The following is a 16,928-nucleotide window of genomic DNA, read 5'->3' on the forward strand; positions in this document are numbered from 1 at the left end:
GACAAATTACTCGTCAGTTGCTTATTTAGTCTGCCAGAACATGGCAACATTGGGCGCGTTCAGTAGCGGCCCCGGAGTCAAGGAGTCACTGATTCTTTCCACTGGATGGCCAAAAGTCACTACCGGTCCACATAACTCCAGGGCTTCGAAGTGAAACTCCGAAGCTCCGAGTCCATAGACGGTGCATCTAGAGTCAAAGGAGCTAAAGATGACGTCGTTTCCTGACTGGCGACGACGTCCGGCAAGAAAATCCTGAGAGCTCTGACTCAAGTCACTCTGTTCGGAGGCAAGGGAGGCGCTACTGGACGCGCCCATTGTAAACCCACTGTAGATGAGCAATTTAACCGCTGACCTAGGGGTCTTTAACGTGCACCATGCGGTAGTGATACATGACCGCACGCCGGTATGATGCCCAACCAGATTGAAAAGGGCAGGGGTGGGGATTGAGCCCAGGATCTCTAGGCTCTGCAGCGCAAGCTTTCGCTCCACGTGCTCCAAGCTGGTGTGCGTTAGCCCACTCGACCACCATTCCCCCAGCAAACACGAAACGTGAATGAAAACCTACTCTAATGAAACAAAAGAAAGAAAGAAAGGAGGTCCCTGAAAATTACACTAGTGAAACAAAGTTCTCGGATGAAACATTGTTAGTGCAGTGCCTTTGCCAATAAGGGTACCGACGGTGCTTTAACATGTATAACCAAGTAGCCCGTCATATGATCTTAGTACAACTTCTTATGTGCGTGGTTGGACCATGGCAGTTCGTTTGAGTTATCCAAAAATTTTAGTTAATGAGGCATGAACTAACGAGCTTTCACTGTAATTGAAAAAATGTTTTGCGGATAGATGAGCACATTTTTTGGGTAAGCCAAACTTTCTTTTTAAAACCAAACTCTGCTTGAGGCTCGAGTTCCTGCTAAACTTGTAAAAGAAAAAGTGTGTCGTTTCCAACCTCTTGACGAACTCGGTGGAGGCACTGATTAGGACGTGTATGCCAGCGCATGGCCAACGCCCTAGACCGTAAGCGCATGGGGCTTTAGAGCAGGTGTCTCTCTTTACCTGGCTAAAGCTACGCTACTCTGATTGAACTGCTTTGTCTGCAGGCTTTGTTACAGACTCTGGACAAGCGAGAACACTCTCTTCTTGGAAACCTGGACTCTGCCCAGGCTGCCATGGTCTCTGCCCTTGGCGCGAGGGTGAAGCAGCCTTCTCAGGACGAAACCCAGACCCTCAGAGAAAGGTATAAGGCCGGCCGTTTGCTCGTATGCTTATAATTAAGGCACGCAGATCCAGCGCATCTGTCCACTGTTTGACAGCGGCAGCTGTGAAACTGTTTTTTTCTTGGCTGTAGTCTGCGCTTGGTGTATTGTCTGCAGGACCAACTGTTGACTGAAAAAGTTTTTTTTCTTTTTCCTTAGATAATTTTGCACTAAAATTTTGTAAAGTATGTTGCTGGGTTAGGGGGCGCATTTTAATACAAATTTAGTTAGTTCGACAGGGCTTTTCTTACATTGTGTACTTGTAAATTATTATATGATTAATAGCCAATTTGGAGCACACAAACCCCTAGTCCTTGCCTCTGTATTCAATAACAGCTTAAGGAATGCAGGATGTGACTTTTTTAGTTTCATACTTCTTGCTTTGCGACTCCTTCTTTGACGTCGACTAATGGGAGTGATAGTAAGGTGTTTAAGACCCGTCATGTTCCGCGGTTCTTAAGAAGGCACACATTTGCATTTGAATGCGTGGCAAGCGCTTGTGACTGCTTATGACGAGAGACTGCACTGCCGCCACCTGTTGGATAGCCCCTTAAACTATTTCGCGTGTGTTTTCCAATTTTTAATGCATCATTCTTTCACCAAGGGGCTTGAAAAAGTTTTGAAAATGTTATACGTAGGGCTCTGTGTTTTCAGTAAATATTGACACACCCCGAAAATTGACGCCCAAGGTGGTTTTATCAAATTTGGGGAAAACCGAAAAAGCCTGAATTGAAGTTTTCCTTTGCCGAGAGAGACCCGAGTTTTCCGGACAAAAATTTTGGCTGCAATTTTATTTTGAGTTTACCCCGAGCTCAGCGGCACCGAACTGTCCACGAGGCTACTTCTTTCTTCAAAAACCAGACCCCTTATTTCGCTTCCTTCATTTCTCGATAACGGGTTGTTTTTCAGGTGCTCAGGTCACGAGAACGTTCTCCGGAGGTTGGGAATTGCAATGCCCGTGTTTTGCTTCTTCGGGATAGTACCCGACGAACGCGGATTTCTCGTCCGACACAGAATATTGACACCGGGAAACGCCGAATTTGTGGTAAAAACACGATCCCCGAAAAAACTCGCCCCGAATTTGAGGAAAAATAAACCCCGAAAACACGAAACCCTAATTATAAACAACCATTTCCCGTAAATACTGCAAAGAGTTTATCTCGCAAATACTGAGAAACTTTCAGTCTAGTTCTATATACGGTTTCGGTGCTAGCTGATACATGGAGCCAGCGTGCCATACTGTTTCCTCGTCGTAAGTAGTCGCGACGCGTTGCCAACGTTAAGCCGGCAACGCATCGTCGTATTTGCCACGTTACTACCACGGTTACAGTAACTGCCAACGTGAAGTTGGCAATTGCTATACAGTGTAATCCACTTATAACGATACCAGATATAACGATATATCGCTTATAGCGATCAAATTTTTTAGATTTGATCGCTATTTTTTTAGATTTGATTTGATCCAGATATAACGATAATCGGCTATAACGATTGGATTTTGCGGTTTTCTCAATATCGTTATAAGTGGACTGCACTGTAGCCGTGGTATCCGACGTATTCGCCACGCTCGCTCACGGTTCTGATGTGCTTCTACACCTCCTGCTCCCTGCCAACCAGATGGCAGACGTTGAAGCAGCGGGCGTCGCTCCTTCACAAGGACATGCTGAAGCTGAGCATCCTCTGGGAGCGCTGGAGGGTCGCCGAAGACAGACTTTACGAATGGGCCTTGAGAGAACCCCATGGCGAGGACCGCTCGGGGGCGGAGCTGAGTTACGCCCAGGCCGCGGCTCGCGCCGGCCTCACGTCGGTGGTGCGCGAGCTGTCCGCCGCGACGGCCAGCAGCGAGCTACTGGACGCAACGCCGCTCTGCAGGCGCATCGAGGCCCTCCACGCAGCTCTGCCGACGTTCGCCGAACCCCATCCGTCGTCGTCGCAGCAGCGGCCCACGGCACCGGCGGCGTCCTCTCCCGAACGACTGAGGGATCTCGAGAAAGCGTTAAGTCAGAACGAAAAGGTACGGCGTTAAGTTGACGTAGAATGTGTTTATTGTGGGTTGTTTTTTGTGAGAGCGAGCATCACGAACGGGCGTCATGCTGGGAGCGTTGCCCGACCTGGCGCCGCGCAACGTCGATTTAACCCCCTAAATTTAGTAGGTAAGCGACTTCACGTGACTTCGATCTCCTCTGCTAAATGTGGCAGGGAAACGATGTCACCTGACTGAGTCACGTGACCTCAAGCCACTCAACGTCCATTTCTTCGCAGATTCAAACGGGCAAATGGGGAAAGCCATCAGTTCAAACATCGCTGCTCAGCAGATAATTCAGAAACAGTGCTGTAGAGGTGTATGCTGAATGGCGACGAGGCTGTCTGTCTCTCGAGGCTTCATTTGTGATGCTGTGGGGTGTTCTTTTTCGCCAGATGCTGCCTCAAGAGCCCAGGGATGACTGGAGCATCGAAAGGCTGGAGAAACTGTGCTCAGCGGCTGAGGCAAGTGGCAGTGCGATTTCTTAAGGTCTATTCACACGATGCATCTTGTTGGCAAATCTTGTGTCGCGAAACTAGGTTTCCGGAAACAAATTCCCCGTCTGAACGCAACCGAAAAAGTGGCGCGCCTCCGAAAAAAAGTGGCGCGTCTTCCTCGCTTCTGGAGCAATTTTTCGCTGAAACCTCACCGAGGCCTGTCAATCACCCGAAGGAGAAACGCGGGCGCTGCCAATGGCCGCTGGACTTCGCTATGACGTTTGACCAACGAGGAGGAGCGAGCTTTTGGAGGAGTCTGATTTTCGGCCGATTCCGTATCCGAGCCAAAGCCGAAAGAAGATAAACAAACATGGCGAGCGACAAGCGGAGACGCGGTGCGTTTGGGCGACGAGTCTTGATCCTACTCGGTTCCAAATGTGTGAACGGCGCCTACAGTTCGGGTTGGTGGCGCAGTACAGATTCATCAATAGTCGCGACGAGTGCAAGCACCGGATATAAACCTGGTGACTGGGAATAACTTTCGTTATTAGCGGTGCAAAAATGTCCGAAATGCTTCGAGATCATCTGCCTGTTCTTAGACGTTCGCGGTCTTTCCCGGGTTTGGCAGGACTAGTAAACCCAGTGAGCTGAATCTGACGAAGTTCATTGAGTGGTATTAATAAAACAGACTGTCTCTTCACGCTGTGCGTACTTCATATTTTGATGAGAAACGCTAGGTATTTCCGGTGCAGATGACAAAATTTGGCGAAATTCTCGCAAGTCAATACGTCACAGGTTTCGCGCGTCAATCTCCACGTGTGAACAGGCCGATTTCGCGAAATCTTGGTTTCGCTAAACTGTGGCGCGTTGCAAAGATGCCTCGTGTGAATAAGCCATTAGATGGGTGTTGAGATGTCCGAAAGCCACACAAGGCAACTTGAGATACTATGTTGTGATTTTGTTGGTTTTTGTGTTTCTAATTATTTATTTTTTTTATTTATAAATACTGCTGACCCTTGTAGGGCTTGTCATACAGGAGAGTTTTCTTCTCATTTAATCTTAAAAATCAAAAAATAAAACAGCCGCCTAAAAAAAAAAAAAAAAGAACACACACTTGCATTGATGAAGATAGCATGCAGCATTCTAGAACAACACAAGCACCCACAATTTGAAAAAGCCAAAAAATAAGGCAGAAAAAAAGAGAAGATACACATTCAAGTTCGCTGGTTTTTTCTCCAGTTCTAGATAAAACTTGTCTTGGAGCTAACTTCACTTTTCATGCTGAAGGACAATGCGGGGTAAAAGTCTCAATGTTTTTGTTCTAAAAGCAGTCTTGTTTTTGTTTTGAAATCCGAACGCAAGACAGGCTCGCCTTGTTTCGACTACACTGTCTAGGACCAGAATTAAGAAAAGAATGGGGGTTCCAAGTTTATTTTAGGTCCTGAAATTTTGCTGGATATGCAGGAAACTCCAGTACTGTCAATGAACAGTGCCGTCTGAAGGTTTAAAAACTGTTTCCTCGCAGGACGCAAGTCGCGCACTCCTGCCTATTGGACTGGACCTTTCCTACCCTGAAACGGCAGACTCCCGGCGTCTCCTGTCACGATGGCAGGCGGCGTGCAGACGACTACTCCTTGTCTGGGGCCGAGCCAGGAGACTGCTTCAACAGAAGAGAGCGCCGGAGGCCAACTGCTCCGACCTGCTCCGCCTCGGACAGACTGCACGGGAGCTGCTCTCCCGGACCGGTCCGCCCTTCCACGATCCGGCATCGTGCAGGAAGCAGCTGGAGGACCTCGGACAGCTCCAGCTCCTGCTGCTCTCCTATCGGCCCGCCCTGGAGGCTCTCCGACGCGGGGGATCGACGGAACAACACCGGGATTTGTGCGACGGAATAGAGGAGTCAATGGAGAGGATGCTGGCGGCAACGCAGCAGCGCATGGGCGAGGCGTGGCGGTCGTGCCGGTTGTGGCTCGCTTTCCGGCACGCCCTTTGGGCGCTGGAGGCGCGCCTGAGCGCCCTGGAGTGCTCAGAAGTGCTCCGGCTGGCCGCACTTCCGGTCTTGGATTTGCGGCTCCTCTTTGCCCTCTTCCAGCGTGAGGTAAGGAGCTGCGAGCCGTACACGTACAGTGCCTGGAACACGTGTCCAATTGGTGTGTTTAGCGTCCCATCCCGCCCATACACCAAAAGTGGTTCCAAAGCGGCAAAACATGCACCCATATTCACCAAACGCGAGATGCGGGTCGGAAAAGGGCAATATTTTTCAAAATAGTGATTTGGGGCTTTACGGTGTTTTATTGTCCTTGAATTTTGATATTTTAGTTATAAAAATAATAAAGACCGGCCATGATCGTGTAATTAGTGAAATACTCATTTGATTAGTGAAATTAGTGACATACTCATTTTCATTTTTTAACATATAATGATGCCAACCAAAGCAAGCCACACTCAGAAAAAAAGGAACTCTCTTCCATGCACATGTTTATGCTAACCAAATGTATTGGCACTATATAAATGCAGAAAGACCTCAAAATTGTACTCTATGACAGGTAACGATTTCATAATATGTTTAATTTTATAAAATTATCTCTGCAACGAGTAAACATTCTTTTGTGTTTCTTCCGCTCGCTTAGTACTGATTTCGCAACTATGGTCCTACGAAAACGGGACATGAGGCTTCATTGAGACAAAATGACGGGACGGCAAAAACAAACCTCTAAGCGGGACTGTCTCTGAAAAAAAGGGCATCTAATCATCTTCATTCAAACAATATTTTTTTTTAGGAATACTTTTTCTCATCTTCCAAGTGCAACGAATGAGGAATCCTAACGTTAGTGACTCCGCGTCGTCTGCAGCGCCTGCCGGAGCAGTTGGCCGAAGCCGACGGCCAATGGGAGGCCCTCCAGGGCCACGAAGACGCCCTGATCCGCGGCTGGAGGCCCGGGCCATGGCTGGACCAAGCCCGGGGCCAGGCCCAGGAGCTCCACCAGCGACTGGAGGCCCTGGTGGCCCGGACAAAGAACCTGGCACCGCTGTCTTCCCACTGGAGCCAGTTGAGGTGGCACCTGGCCGAGGTGGACGACGGCCTAGCCGGAGCGTTGGAAGCGCGGAGTGGAGGTCCTCCCTCGGACCAGCAACAGAGCTCTCGTCCGGAGAAGGATAAGGACGATCATCTGGAGGTGCGGAAGCTTTTAGTATGGAACGCCTCGTGCAGCAATCACCGGCATGAGACCGTTACCAAAAATGTGCGTCGTCTAGCAGCTGTCCGCTGTTGTTTGGGCACACACCCCGAGCTTGTATCGGATGCGAGGGTTTCGTCGGCATTTGGCACAAACTTGACTCGGTCCGTATCCAAAGCGAGCGCTTCGTTGGCGTTCTGCGAGGACTCTGATTTAATTGCATGCTTCGTGCCTGAGAAATGGCGACATCAATGTTTTTCTTCATACTTTAAGGAGGGTCTCTTCTTTCACGGTGAAGACATCAGGCTGTATACAGTTGTGTCTCGTTAATATTTTATTTTATATTAATATTTTTCGCAATGCAAGTTGTTCGTAATAACGAGAACAAATGAGTGTATCTGTCCTGTTTGCCCCTGAAAGTGTTGTCTGTGCAGTATTGGGAGTAATGGGGTCCTTATTAACGTGATGTACCGCAGTGAGGGCTACAAGCGCGGGCTTTTTGCTCAAGGGCGCGCCTCGGCTGCATAAATTTTGGCGCAGTGGGAGCGTCTAACTAAGTACGCTTTTGCCGCTTCACGTCTTAAGGTTAAACGGAGATTAGCCATAGACCACACTGACCGATTTGCCCTTGTTCGGCAAATTTAAGTCATCCTTTTAAAGGCAGTCTATGTGTGGCTCGAATAAAGAAAAACAGTCTGTGTAACTTATATGACATATAATGCTTGAAGCTGGTGTTTGATTAAATGTACTGGGCTTCCATACTTTGGGAAGAACCAGTTCAACTGTCTCAGTGTACTGCAGTTTTGCTTCAATTTCATTACCTACAATAGGCATTTCTGACGGGCGAGTGATTAGGAAACTTTTATTTGATAGCATGAGCCACGAGTTTGTGTGTCACCTGCACAGGCAAGTCTGGCCCAGCTGAGCCAAGCAGTAACGGCAGCCCGGGGAAGCTTGGCCACCATCGAGAAGGAATGTGTCAGCACCGAGTCCGAATCCACGGCCTGCCACCTTCGGCTGGCCGACAGAGCGGGCAAGGCCCTGAGGCGACGAGGGCAGCTCTCGACCGGTCAGCAGCTGGGAGCACAAAGGTGCCTCGACTCCTTCTACAAGGCCTGCGACGAACTGCATGTCCCAACTGTCAAGGAATCAGAACCATCGCCTTCCACGAGAATGGAAGACCCCAAGGCTCGCGCCGACAGGCTGTCTGAGGTGACTCTTTTTAATCAGACTTCTTTAGTATGTCATTTTGTGTAGCTGTTATTTCCATATGGGGACCCCGCACACACCTCGTGCTTGTGTCTATGTTTATCGCAGACACAAGGCTGTGGAGAAATGGTCAGTAACAGAGCATTGCCAAATAGGGGAATACATCCTGCTCCGCTCATTTGCGTTAGACGGCACGCCTGCTGGGCCAATTTCCCTTTTGGCGGTTTCAACGTCTTACCGTGTCGGAGATTGGGGTATGCATGCATGCTGCCCGAACCACCCTGCTCACGCTGCCTTCCGCTTCTGATGCGACTTTCCGGTTCGCGGGTGCTTCGGAATGAATGGAACTGTTCAATTTTCATCAACCAAGTGTCCCAAAATAAAACTTGTGATCTGCTAACACTTGCCTCTCTTCCCTCCCTTCCGCTGCATAGTAGGGTATGAATAGGATATTATTTGGAGACTCATTTCCTACCCAAAAAAAATAAAATTGGCCACATGTTTGGTATCTGTCAAACACGTTTAAATGCGGTAGCTTTATTGGGTGGGTGGTGCTTTTAGTTAAGGTGGTGCCAAGAGCAGGGTCTTCTATGGAAACAGATTACGCCACACCATTGTCTCTCTGTGGTGCTGCGCACGCTTCCCTTCGGTACCACCCGGATACAAAGCCTTTGCGCTGATTTTCTGGGTCACCAAGAGAGGGAACTGCACTCTTCTGCCCTTTCCACTCCTCGTTGTTCAGCGTGCTCTCTCTACCCCATCTGTTTGTGCTCCTCTCTTTCTTGCCCTTTCCACCCCTCTCCGCTTTATGCACTTTCTCACACCACCTGCTTCTGCTCCTCTCGTTTCTGTGTGCTGGGTCCGTAGCTCACTCAGCAGCACACTCGGCTTCCATGCCGGTGACCAGGGTTGGATCGCTGGCACCAGTTACCATTTCTTTTTTTCTAAGATCGTTTAGCTGTTACGGACTGACCGACCTATGCATTTCATGCTTACGTGGCTCCTGAGGTTGGTTGGCCCTAGAGCCACTAAATGAGCTGCACTTAGAGTATCGGCACTCCGTTCCCCGACATTGTTCTGGGCGCCGCCATTTTGGCTCATATGCAGAGCAGACGCAACTGCCGATCGTCATGGTTCAAAAGTATGTCTTCCTCAGCATTAGATCCGGTGTTAGGAAGGTCGTGTTTGGTGTTAGGAAGGTCGTTACACTGTCGCGAACTGTTTAAACATTTGTGGAGGGCGAAAAAGTGTTTCCTGTGATTTCAGATAAAGCTTCAGATAACTGGCAACCATGATTTTAAAACACAATATGGCCAAGTGTCGTTGTTCTGAAGCGTAGCTTATTTAGTGGCACTAGTTGGCCCTATAAAGCCATCGCTTTAATCAATTGTTGATGCTTACTCCGGTGTGGTATTCACATCATGTTGTAACGTTATCGTGGTGTTCCTTCAACAGTTTCAAAATATTGAAATATTGACCCTTGTCATAGTATGACATTTTCTCATTCATGGTTGGAGCACTACCAAAAGTCATTTTGACGTTGTAGGAAGTGCAACAGCACGAGGGAGACTATGAGAGTGTCCTGCGATCCGGTGAATTCCTCATGACGCTGCTGCGAGACACAGAACACCAAGAGCCCCTGGAACGCCGTCTGGCCACGGTCAGGCAGACATGGAGCGGCATTGAAGAGGATTCACGCAAAAAGTAAGTGCGACGGCAAAGGAGGTGGTAACGTGACTGTCACCAAAAAAGTTGCCCGAGGGACTTCAGCGAATCGTAGCGTCTCTGGTGGACCTGTCGGCCAGTCGGGTAAAATTAGTCACTAGAAAGCCGCGCTCTGAATATCAGCACTCTTTTCCCTCATTGTCTGACGCTTCTGAAACTGTTTTTCGTCTGTTTGTGTCACATGACGTTGGTTTACGTGCCAATACAGCTCGTGGGTGCTGCCATTTTGGTGCCTAGAGTCGCACGTTTGCGACGTTTACGGCCGTCACGGTTCTAAATTGCAGACTTTTGAGCGCCAGAAACAGTGTTAGGAGCTCATCGTAGTGTCGTTTGGATCTGTTGTAAACCGTTTTAGCAAGCAGGGCATCCGAAAGCACTTCTTGCATCTTACATCCGTCGTGTCGGCAAAAGCTGGTGAGAACTGGCAACATTGATTCTACACACTAGTGGTGTGGCTTTAGGCCGAAGAGGCAGCGAAAGTGGAAGTTGCACAAGAGCCCACTGTCTAGACCTAGAATCCAAAGTTTTGTGATCACCCACTACAAAGGGAAGCCAAAGAAATCTTGTCCAATCCAATTTGATCTATTGTATGAAGCTTTAGGGAAAATCAAGACGTCTGGATTCTGTCCAGAGAGGACTGTCATCAAAACCACTTCCTGAAAGCAATTTTTTTTTTTTTTTTTTTTTGTGCAGCTCTCAGAGGTTGAAAGAAGCAGCGGCTTTGCAGCAGGAGTTTGACGCGCTGCTGAAGGTTCTGCTCCTCTGGATGGATGGCGGTGAAGCTGCCCTGAATGCCGCCATTGCACCGGAGGATGCGGAGCGTGAGCAAGCGGCATTGGAAGTGAGTGCCTTGTTTGTCTGGACTTGATTTGCTGGGAATTATGAAGTTTTCTACATTCGTAGCATTGTTTCTTTTTGCTGGAATATTGAGTTGGAAGCAAACATGCCGTTCTTTGCTGTTTTATTTTATATTTGGTTTCATTTCTTTGTTCCAAGTTCTAGGTAAGGATAATGGAATTGAGGAAACTAGAATTTCCCTTGCAATTCTAGTGTTTAAGCAAGACAGGACTGATACTACACATATTTCAATACAACTAAAATTATGAAGATGCATTCCTTGTCCTGTATGCACTATATTGTCTGTATTTAAATGCACCAATTACCCCAGCAACGCACTTTACTCCACTAATCACGTGTGGAGCCCTTGTGGCGCATTAGCCTACGCATTACAGATTTTATATATGCGTGTTATTTCCCGCCCCTCCTACAATAATGCCCTCGAGGCGATGTAGGTACTCTGTAAATAAATCAAATAAATAAATTACGCTTCAAGCCGAGAACATCCTCGGAGAAACTTAAGGACTTTCCCCGTCACCACGTAGGCACTGAAACAAGAAGTAGCCGAACGATCGGAGTCCCTGGAACAACTGCGGACCACATCGGACGCCCTTCTCAAGTACTACCACGACATCGTGCCTCTGGCAAAACAGGACAAGATGAGGGAAGAGCTCAAGGACGCCGAGCGGCGCTGGAAAGCCCTCGGACCGCTTCTGGAACTACGGTTAGCCAGGTGCGTCCGCGGAAGTCCTCTTTGTTCTTTTGTTCTAGCATCGTTGTTGCTGTCTTATCTCAAGTTGGGCCGCAGCCAGTGCTACAAACCATCCGAACCAATCGAGAGCTGGGAGCGTGTCACGTGACTTTGCTCTCTACGCATCACTGCTTTGAGCCAGAGAAGCACCTGACACTCTCTCATCACTCGATTGGCTCCGAGGGCTTCCAGCATCTGCTGCAATTCATCTCAGGTTAAAAAATGGTGCAGTATTGGTTGTGCCAGTTGTTCTTCCTAGCAGTATAACCTGTGCAGCTTGCTGTTTTGAGTGTCTTCTGTGCCGCCTCATTCGCTAGTCTCCTTCCTTAAATCGCAGCGATTGGCTCGTGCATAATCTGCGGAGAAGTAGAGGCATGAACCCATTTTATAAGCGAGTCTGGACTGTGCATAAGGAAATACCTTGATGGTATATTTATGATTCGATTGTTGTCTTCTACAAAAGGAGGGAATAACCTCACACATTGCACTTAAATGTGGTGAATTAGTTTGCGTCTGGGTTCCTCTGGGTCCTAAGGAGCCTGGCTTGAAAACTTGTTGTGTATTCGTGTTGGGCACAACTAGACTTTTCTCTACTCTTCAGAATTTTGACTGCTCGAACGCTGTGGAAGGACCTGCAGAGGCTCCTAAGAAGACTCGCCGAGCTGCGCTCAAGGGAGTGTCAGCTGGTCGACGCAGGAAGCAACGCCGACCAGGACAGTCTCCAAGACCTCCGCCAGACCATCAAAGATCTGGAGGTGTGCATTCCCGTCGCCTTTCTAGCTCAAAGAACTTCGTCTGCTTGATGCGCTAAGCATGGCTCCGTGTTCTTATTGGAAGATACGTGCCAGAAGAATGGACTCGGGTCCTCAAAGTCTCTGAAGCTCTATGGATCTTAGAGAGAGCATTTTTCGTCGTTTTTCGATGCACTGTGGTGAAGCGGCAGAGTAACGAGCCGATGCAAACGTATCTTTCAATTGCTGTAGCCCAAAAAAACGAAAAGCACAAACACGGCCCATCTATGTATTAATTAATTATCCGAGGTAGGCCCCTCTGCTACTTCGTGAATAGCGCAGGCATGGTGTTTTCATTATCCTTGAGATGTCAGCCAGCACTCTTGCGCTCGGAGATCATCCACTGAAAGCCTGTACGGAACACCTGGAGCTCAGGAGATGGGTTTCTACCCCACGCTTTTGTCGAGCATTTGTATTATGCGCAGGCAGTAATGTGATCATGCCCGAGTCGCAGCTAGAGATGACATCAGGCAATGTCGCACATCTCATTTAGACATTGTACCAGCAGCCTTTCGCATAATCTTCATTGCACGAGATACAAGAGAGGCTAAGCTGGAAGTCTTTCTGCACAGAACCAGTTGCCCCTCTACGGCGACAACTTGAAGCGCCGAATCATGCCACAATTGGGTTCTCGGAGGTCCACTGAGCCTTCCTCCTTTCTCTCGGCAGGCCTTGCAGCCCGAACTCGAGGAAGTGGGTTCCTCCCTGAACACCATCTTGCTCCGGTACCGGGAGCTGGCTCAGGGCGGGCCCATCGACGACACGATCCACGCGTCCCTGGCGCGAGGCTTCGAGGACCGGCGCTCCAGCGCCCGCTCCGTGGAGCAGGAATTAGAGCGACTCCGGAAGGTCCTGGTCGCCCTGAACCGCTGGGACGCGCTCCGGGAGCAGCTGTTGCTCTGGCTCACGGAGAAGGACCTGGCCCTCACGAGAATCGAAATGGGGCACGGAAACGACGACGACGTACCCGAGGTAGCGGGCTCGGTTTCGCTCGTTTTAGTTTGCATCGCATTCTCGCCTGTGGTCTGCGGTACGACGCGGACCGGAGGCCGCTTTCTGCAACCCCCTGCCCGCGTTCCTTGCTTTGCGCTGTACCTTGGCTCAGCACACGCGCTGGAGCTGCGCGAGACGCCAAAGCATTGTCGACGGTAGGAAGTTTACGTCAGAGGCAGGACAACAGAAACTCCTCCCTGCCTTTTTCACCTTTTCAGTGACTATTAGGGAAGAGTTTTCTTTAGGGACAAAATGAAACATGAGAGGCATGCTGCTGACATAAAGAGATCAGCCAATTGGATCGCTTTTAGAACCTAACATGTGGTGGACGTGGGTTTGGAGAAGCCACCATAAAGAAAGTTGCTGGGTGTGTCTACTCTTCCCTAAAGCCCCACAAATCCGTCAGAAATATGGACAATTGGAAACGCCATCTATACTCGAGACTTAGATGAAAAGTGCAACACAATTATATATGTATATACCGTAAAATACCGGGCAAGCGGCCACTCAAACTTTGGAGATAATCGAAAAAAAAAAAAAATGGGAGACGGGCGCTTGTCCGGTCATCAATTTTATATATAAATGTACTGTGCATATTTTCTCAGATCTTACAGATTTGGGAATGGGCGCTTAAAGGGGCCCTGCAATCATATTTAAGCGTCTACCTTATTTGTGGTTTCCACTTCTCTTGGGGTTCGCGCAAGCCAGCGGGCACGGAGAGAGTAACTAAATATCAGTGCATCATATTTTAACCGGACGGCGCGGAAACCTCCTCCACCTACGAGGGCGACCCGCTTTGCCGAAAGCGTGCAATATTTGACGTCTTTGGACCTGGGCTTACTACTGGTCAGAGCCGCTAAAAGCTTTTTTTTTTTAGTCGAGATACGAAGTATAAGTTTTGCGAACCTTTTCAATTATGTATGAAAATAGTTTTTGTTCAGTATTTTAGATCAGAAAATAAACAAATGCAGTTTATGAAGTACGGAAACAAGAAATGACCCGTCGACAAACCCGCCACCAAGTGGCGGAAAAAGCAGCGCATACTAGAAAGCGCTAGTGGGACGAGGCTCCGACGAACGGCTAGCGTAGAAAGGTCCCGGATGTACGCGGCGGCGCTGCGGTCGTATACCGGCTCGAGGATTCGACCGGTTCCAAGCATTCCGAAGGCTTTCGGCGCGAGCTTGGCTGGCGATTTGGCCGTATGGCAGCGCGAAGTGGCTCCCATTCTGAACTGATCTTTACCCCGTGTTTGCTGTCATTTGTGGCCAGTGAAGTGTTATGCCGAATTAGTCTTTAATCACGCAGCAAATGCAATGCGAGCCGCCCTGGCCGCCCGCTTCGTACAGCCTATCCAACACGTGCTTTAGTGGCGCCCTCTCGAGCCGTTGACACGGAGTACGGCAGCCGTAAGCGCTCGATGAGCTCACTACCCTTCCTCTAGTTCACGGCCACTCAAACCAGGACCTACGACATCATGAAGGAGGTTATTTTTTGCTTGTTTTTGTAATTCTAATTTGCCTATAACTTTTAAAATAAAGCGAAATTTGAGAAAAGAAAAGTTTGTTTAAGTTACTATGTTCAGTACGCTCAGTTTCGGTGCCAATTAAAACCAGTCAAAAAGTTGTTGCAGGGCCCCTTTAATATGGAATGGGCGGATGCGCAATATTCTACAGTTTTTTTTTTTTTTTTTTTTACAGGATTTAACGTTTTTAGTGACAAAACTTATTAGGGTGGAAACTGCCGAAATTTCCAGACCAGTCTAAGCTCATTATAACAGACCTGGTTACAACAGATACTTGGATATAACATACCGATTTGTGAAGTTTGGTTCGTTTCCCTCTATGCACCATTGACTCAACTTCATATCTGCATACAACATACCCCTTTTACAACAGACCAAAACCTTGGTTAAATTCAAGATCTGTTATAACGAGCTTAGACTGTAGTACTTTGTCTAAAGATTGTGCATGTTTACGTGTTCTGAGTCAATGTCCAGCGAAAGGGAAACAAATTACTCCCCAAGATGGTCTAAGAGTTTGTACCAAATGGGCTTTTTTTTTCTCCTTTTTTAATCTTTATTTTCACTCAATTTTTTATGCGTCATTTTCTTCGGTCAAAACGTCAGATATTTCCTTTCCCGTCCAGTCCTACCACTTGTCCTCAGCCTTCACCCTGTGTCATCGCTGTTTAAAGGGTATGCTGAAGGCACGCTACACGAGATAGGTTGCAACTCTAGTATTCCTAATCAGGTGGATGGTTTACGTTCAACTCTAGTATTAATACGCATATTTTATGTTTGAAACTACCAAGTCTCACCAAGGTCGTGTCAATATGCAGTGCCATGCCTCACAAGAACGGCAAAAAATCTGTCGAGCGACTTCACCGTGGTCACTAAATTTAACGGAAATTTAATGTAAGGCACGATGCCGCTTCTTCAGGAACTCGAAGAGGAACTCCGTCTTGGGGGTCCGCGGCTGGAGGAGTTGGAGAAACTGGGGGAGGAGCAACATGGCTGCTTCCTGGCCGGCATCACCATGGGCCCCGCCCTGGGGGAACTGCGCCTCTACTGGCACGACCTCTGCCTACGTGCCGCCGCCCTCGCAACAGGAAGGCGACCTCTAGGGGAATCGGTTAGTGATGCCACAAAGGCGTTATGCTTTGGCTCTATGCATTGGACTTGAAACTTCGAATAATTTCCTTTCAGTTTATTGTAAAAATATAACTACTGTAGTTAAAGGGACAATGAAGGCAATTTCGGACATCTCTTTGGCGATTGAACTGGGTTCCAGGCACGTCTCAGGCCACGTTGCCCAAATTTCAGCCGAAACCGGCGCTTGTGTGCCGCGCAAATCAATTAAACAGTCGCGGTAATAATCGTACCGGGATCGACTGGGGCGATGCCCCGAGAGTTGCGGGAGAAGCCAAGAGAAGCGGAGCTCACGTGACCGATGCGAGGCCAAGAAGCGCGACGTCACAAGAGACGTTTCAGCGATTGGTCGAAACGAGAGACGCGCCCTCGGTCACGTTTTGGTTCTCGGTTTTTAGGAATACTGTTCTAATTTCCGCTTGAATAATCATGAAAAGTATAAATCGGAGCGAAAAGAATTACTAACCTGTAAATAAAGCAGCATAATTGTTTTTTTTCTTTGCTACGCTGGACGCGAAACGGCCAACGAGCAACTATGGGCACTTCGGCATGTGGGCCGCTCGTTACCGGCTGGGCGGTCTCCGTCGGGTGACGGCGGAGGCCGCCACACACGTGCTCCCGTTCCGTTTGTGTTGGGTTACTGAACGGAAGCTCGAACTCGCTCGCGAGAGCGGCATTGCCGTCCATGTTGACAGATTCAACGAAACGAACGCGCCACCGCGCTGATATAACCCACCGCGGTAACCAGAATCTCGATCTCATAAATACTACCGATACCGACTATTCACACTTGACGTCACTCCCTACGTCACCTCCGTTTTTGGAGGCCCAGAAACGAGAATGGAGATGGTTCAGTTTCGGTTTCTTTACTTTTTTCGTAGGCACAGAAATAAGCGTCACAAATGGCTACAAAAAATTGGGCAGCATGCTATGTTCCCAAGAAGCATAAAAACACCATTTAAAAAAATTAAATAAAATGGTCTTTATTGTCCCTTTAACTGTAGAAACAGCATGCTACTGTATTGGTTTGTATTATGTTTGGTTCTGGTTTGAAAAACACTCGAAAATGAACGGTGCTTTTTG

The 16,928-nt window shown here is 48.4% G+C and overlaps 1 protein-coding gene across 1 annotated transcript in view; it reads left to right on the forward strand.

Moving 5' to 3' along the window:
- LOC120847720 overlaps positions 1 to 16,928 on the forward strand; it is a 123,553-nt gene that overhangs the window by 95,462 nt on the left and 11,163 nt on the right. The window contains exons 30-41 of the mRNA XM_042288676.1: positions 1,101 to 1,237; positions 2,874 to 3,270; positions 3,675 to 3,743; positions 5,242 to 5,814; positions 6,569 to 6,892; positions 7,799 to 8,104; positions 9,648 to 9,805; positions 10,520 to 10,667; positions 11,209 to 11,396; positions 12,016 to 12,169; positions 12,875 to 13,177; positions 15,637 to 15,828. Of these exons, the coding sequence (XP_042144610.1) occupies positions 1,101 to 1,237; positions 2,874 to 3,270; positions 3,675 to 3,743; positions 5,242 to 5,814; positions 6,569 to 6,892; positions 7,799 to 8,104; positions 9,648 to 9,805; positions 10,520 to 10,667; positions 11,209 to 11,396; positions 12,016 to 12,169; positions 12,875 to 13,177; positions 15,637 to 15,828 (2,949 nt within the window). The remainder of the gene's footprint in view (positions 1 to 1,100; positions 1,238 to 2,873; positions 3,271 to 3,674; positions 3,744 to 5,241; positions 5,815 to 6,568; positions 6,893 to 7,798; positions 8,105 to 9,647; positions 9,806 to 10,519; positions 10,668 to 11,208; positions 11,397 to 12,015; positions 12,170 to 12,874; positions 13,178 to 15,636; positions 15,829 to 16,928) is intronic.

The sequence above is a fragment of the Ixodes scapularis genome, unplaced genomic scaffold (genome assembly GCF_016920785.2).
Source record: "Ixodes scapularis isolate PalLabHiFi unplaced genomic scaffold, ASM1692078v2 PGA_scaffold10__122_contigs__length_95168666, whole genome shotgun sequence".
Classification (NCBI taxonomy): Eukaryota; Metazoa; Arthropoda; class Arachnida; order Ixodida; family Ixodidae; genus Ixodes; species Ixodes scapularis.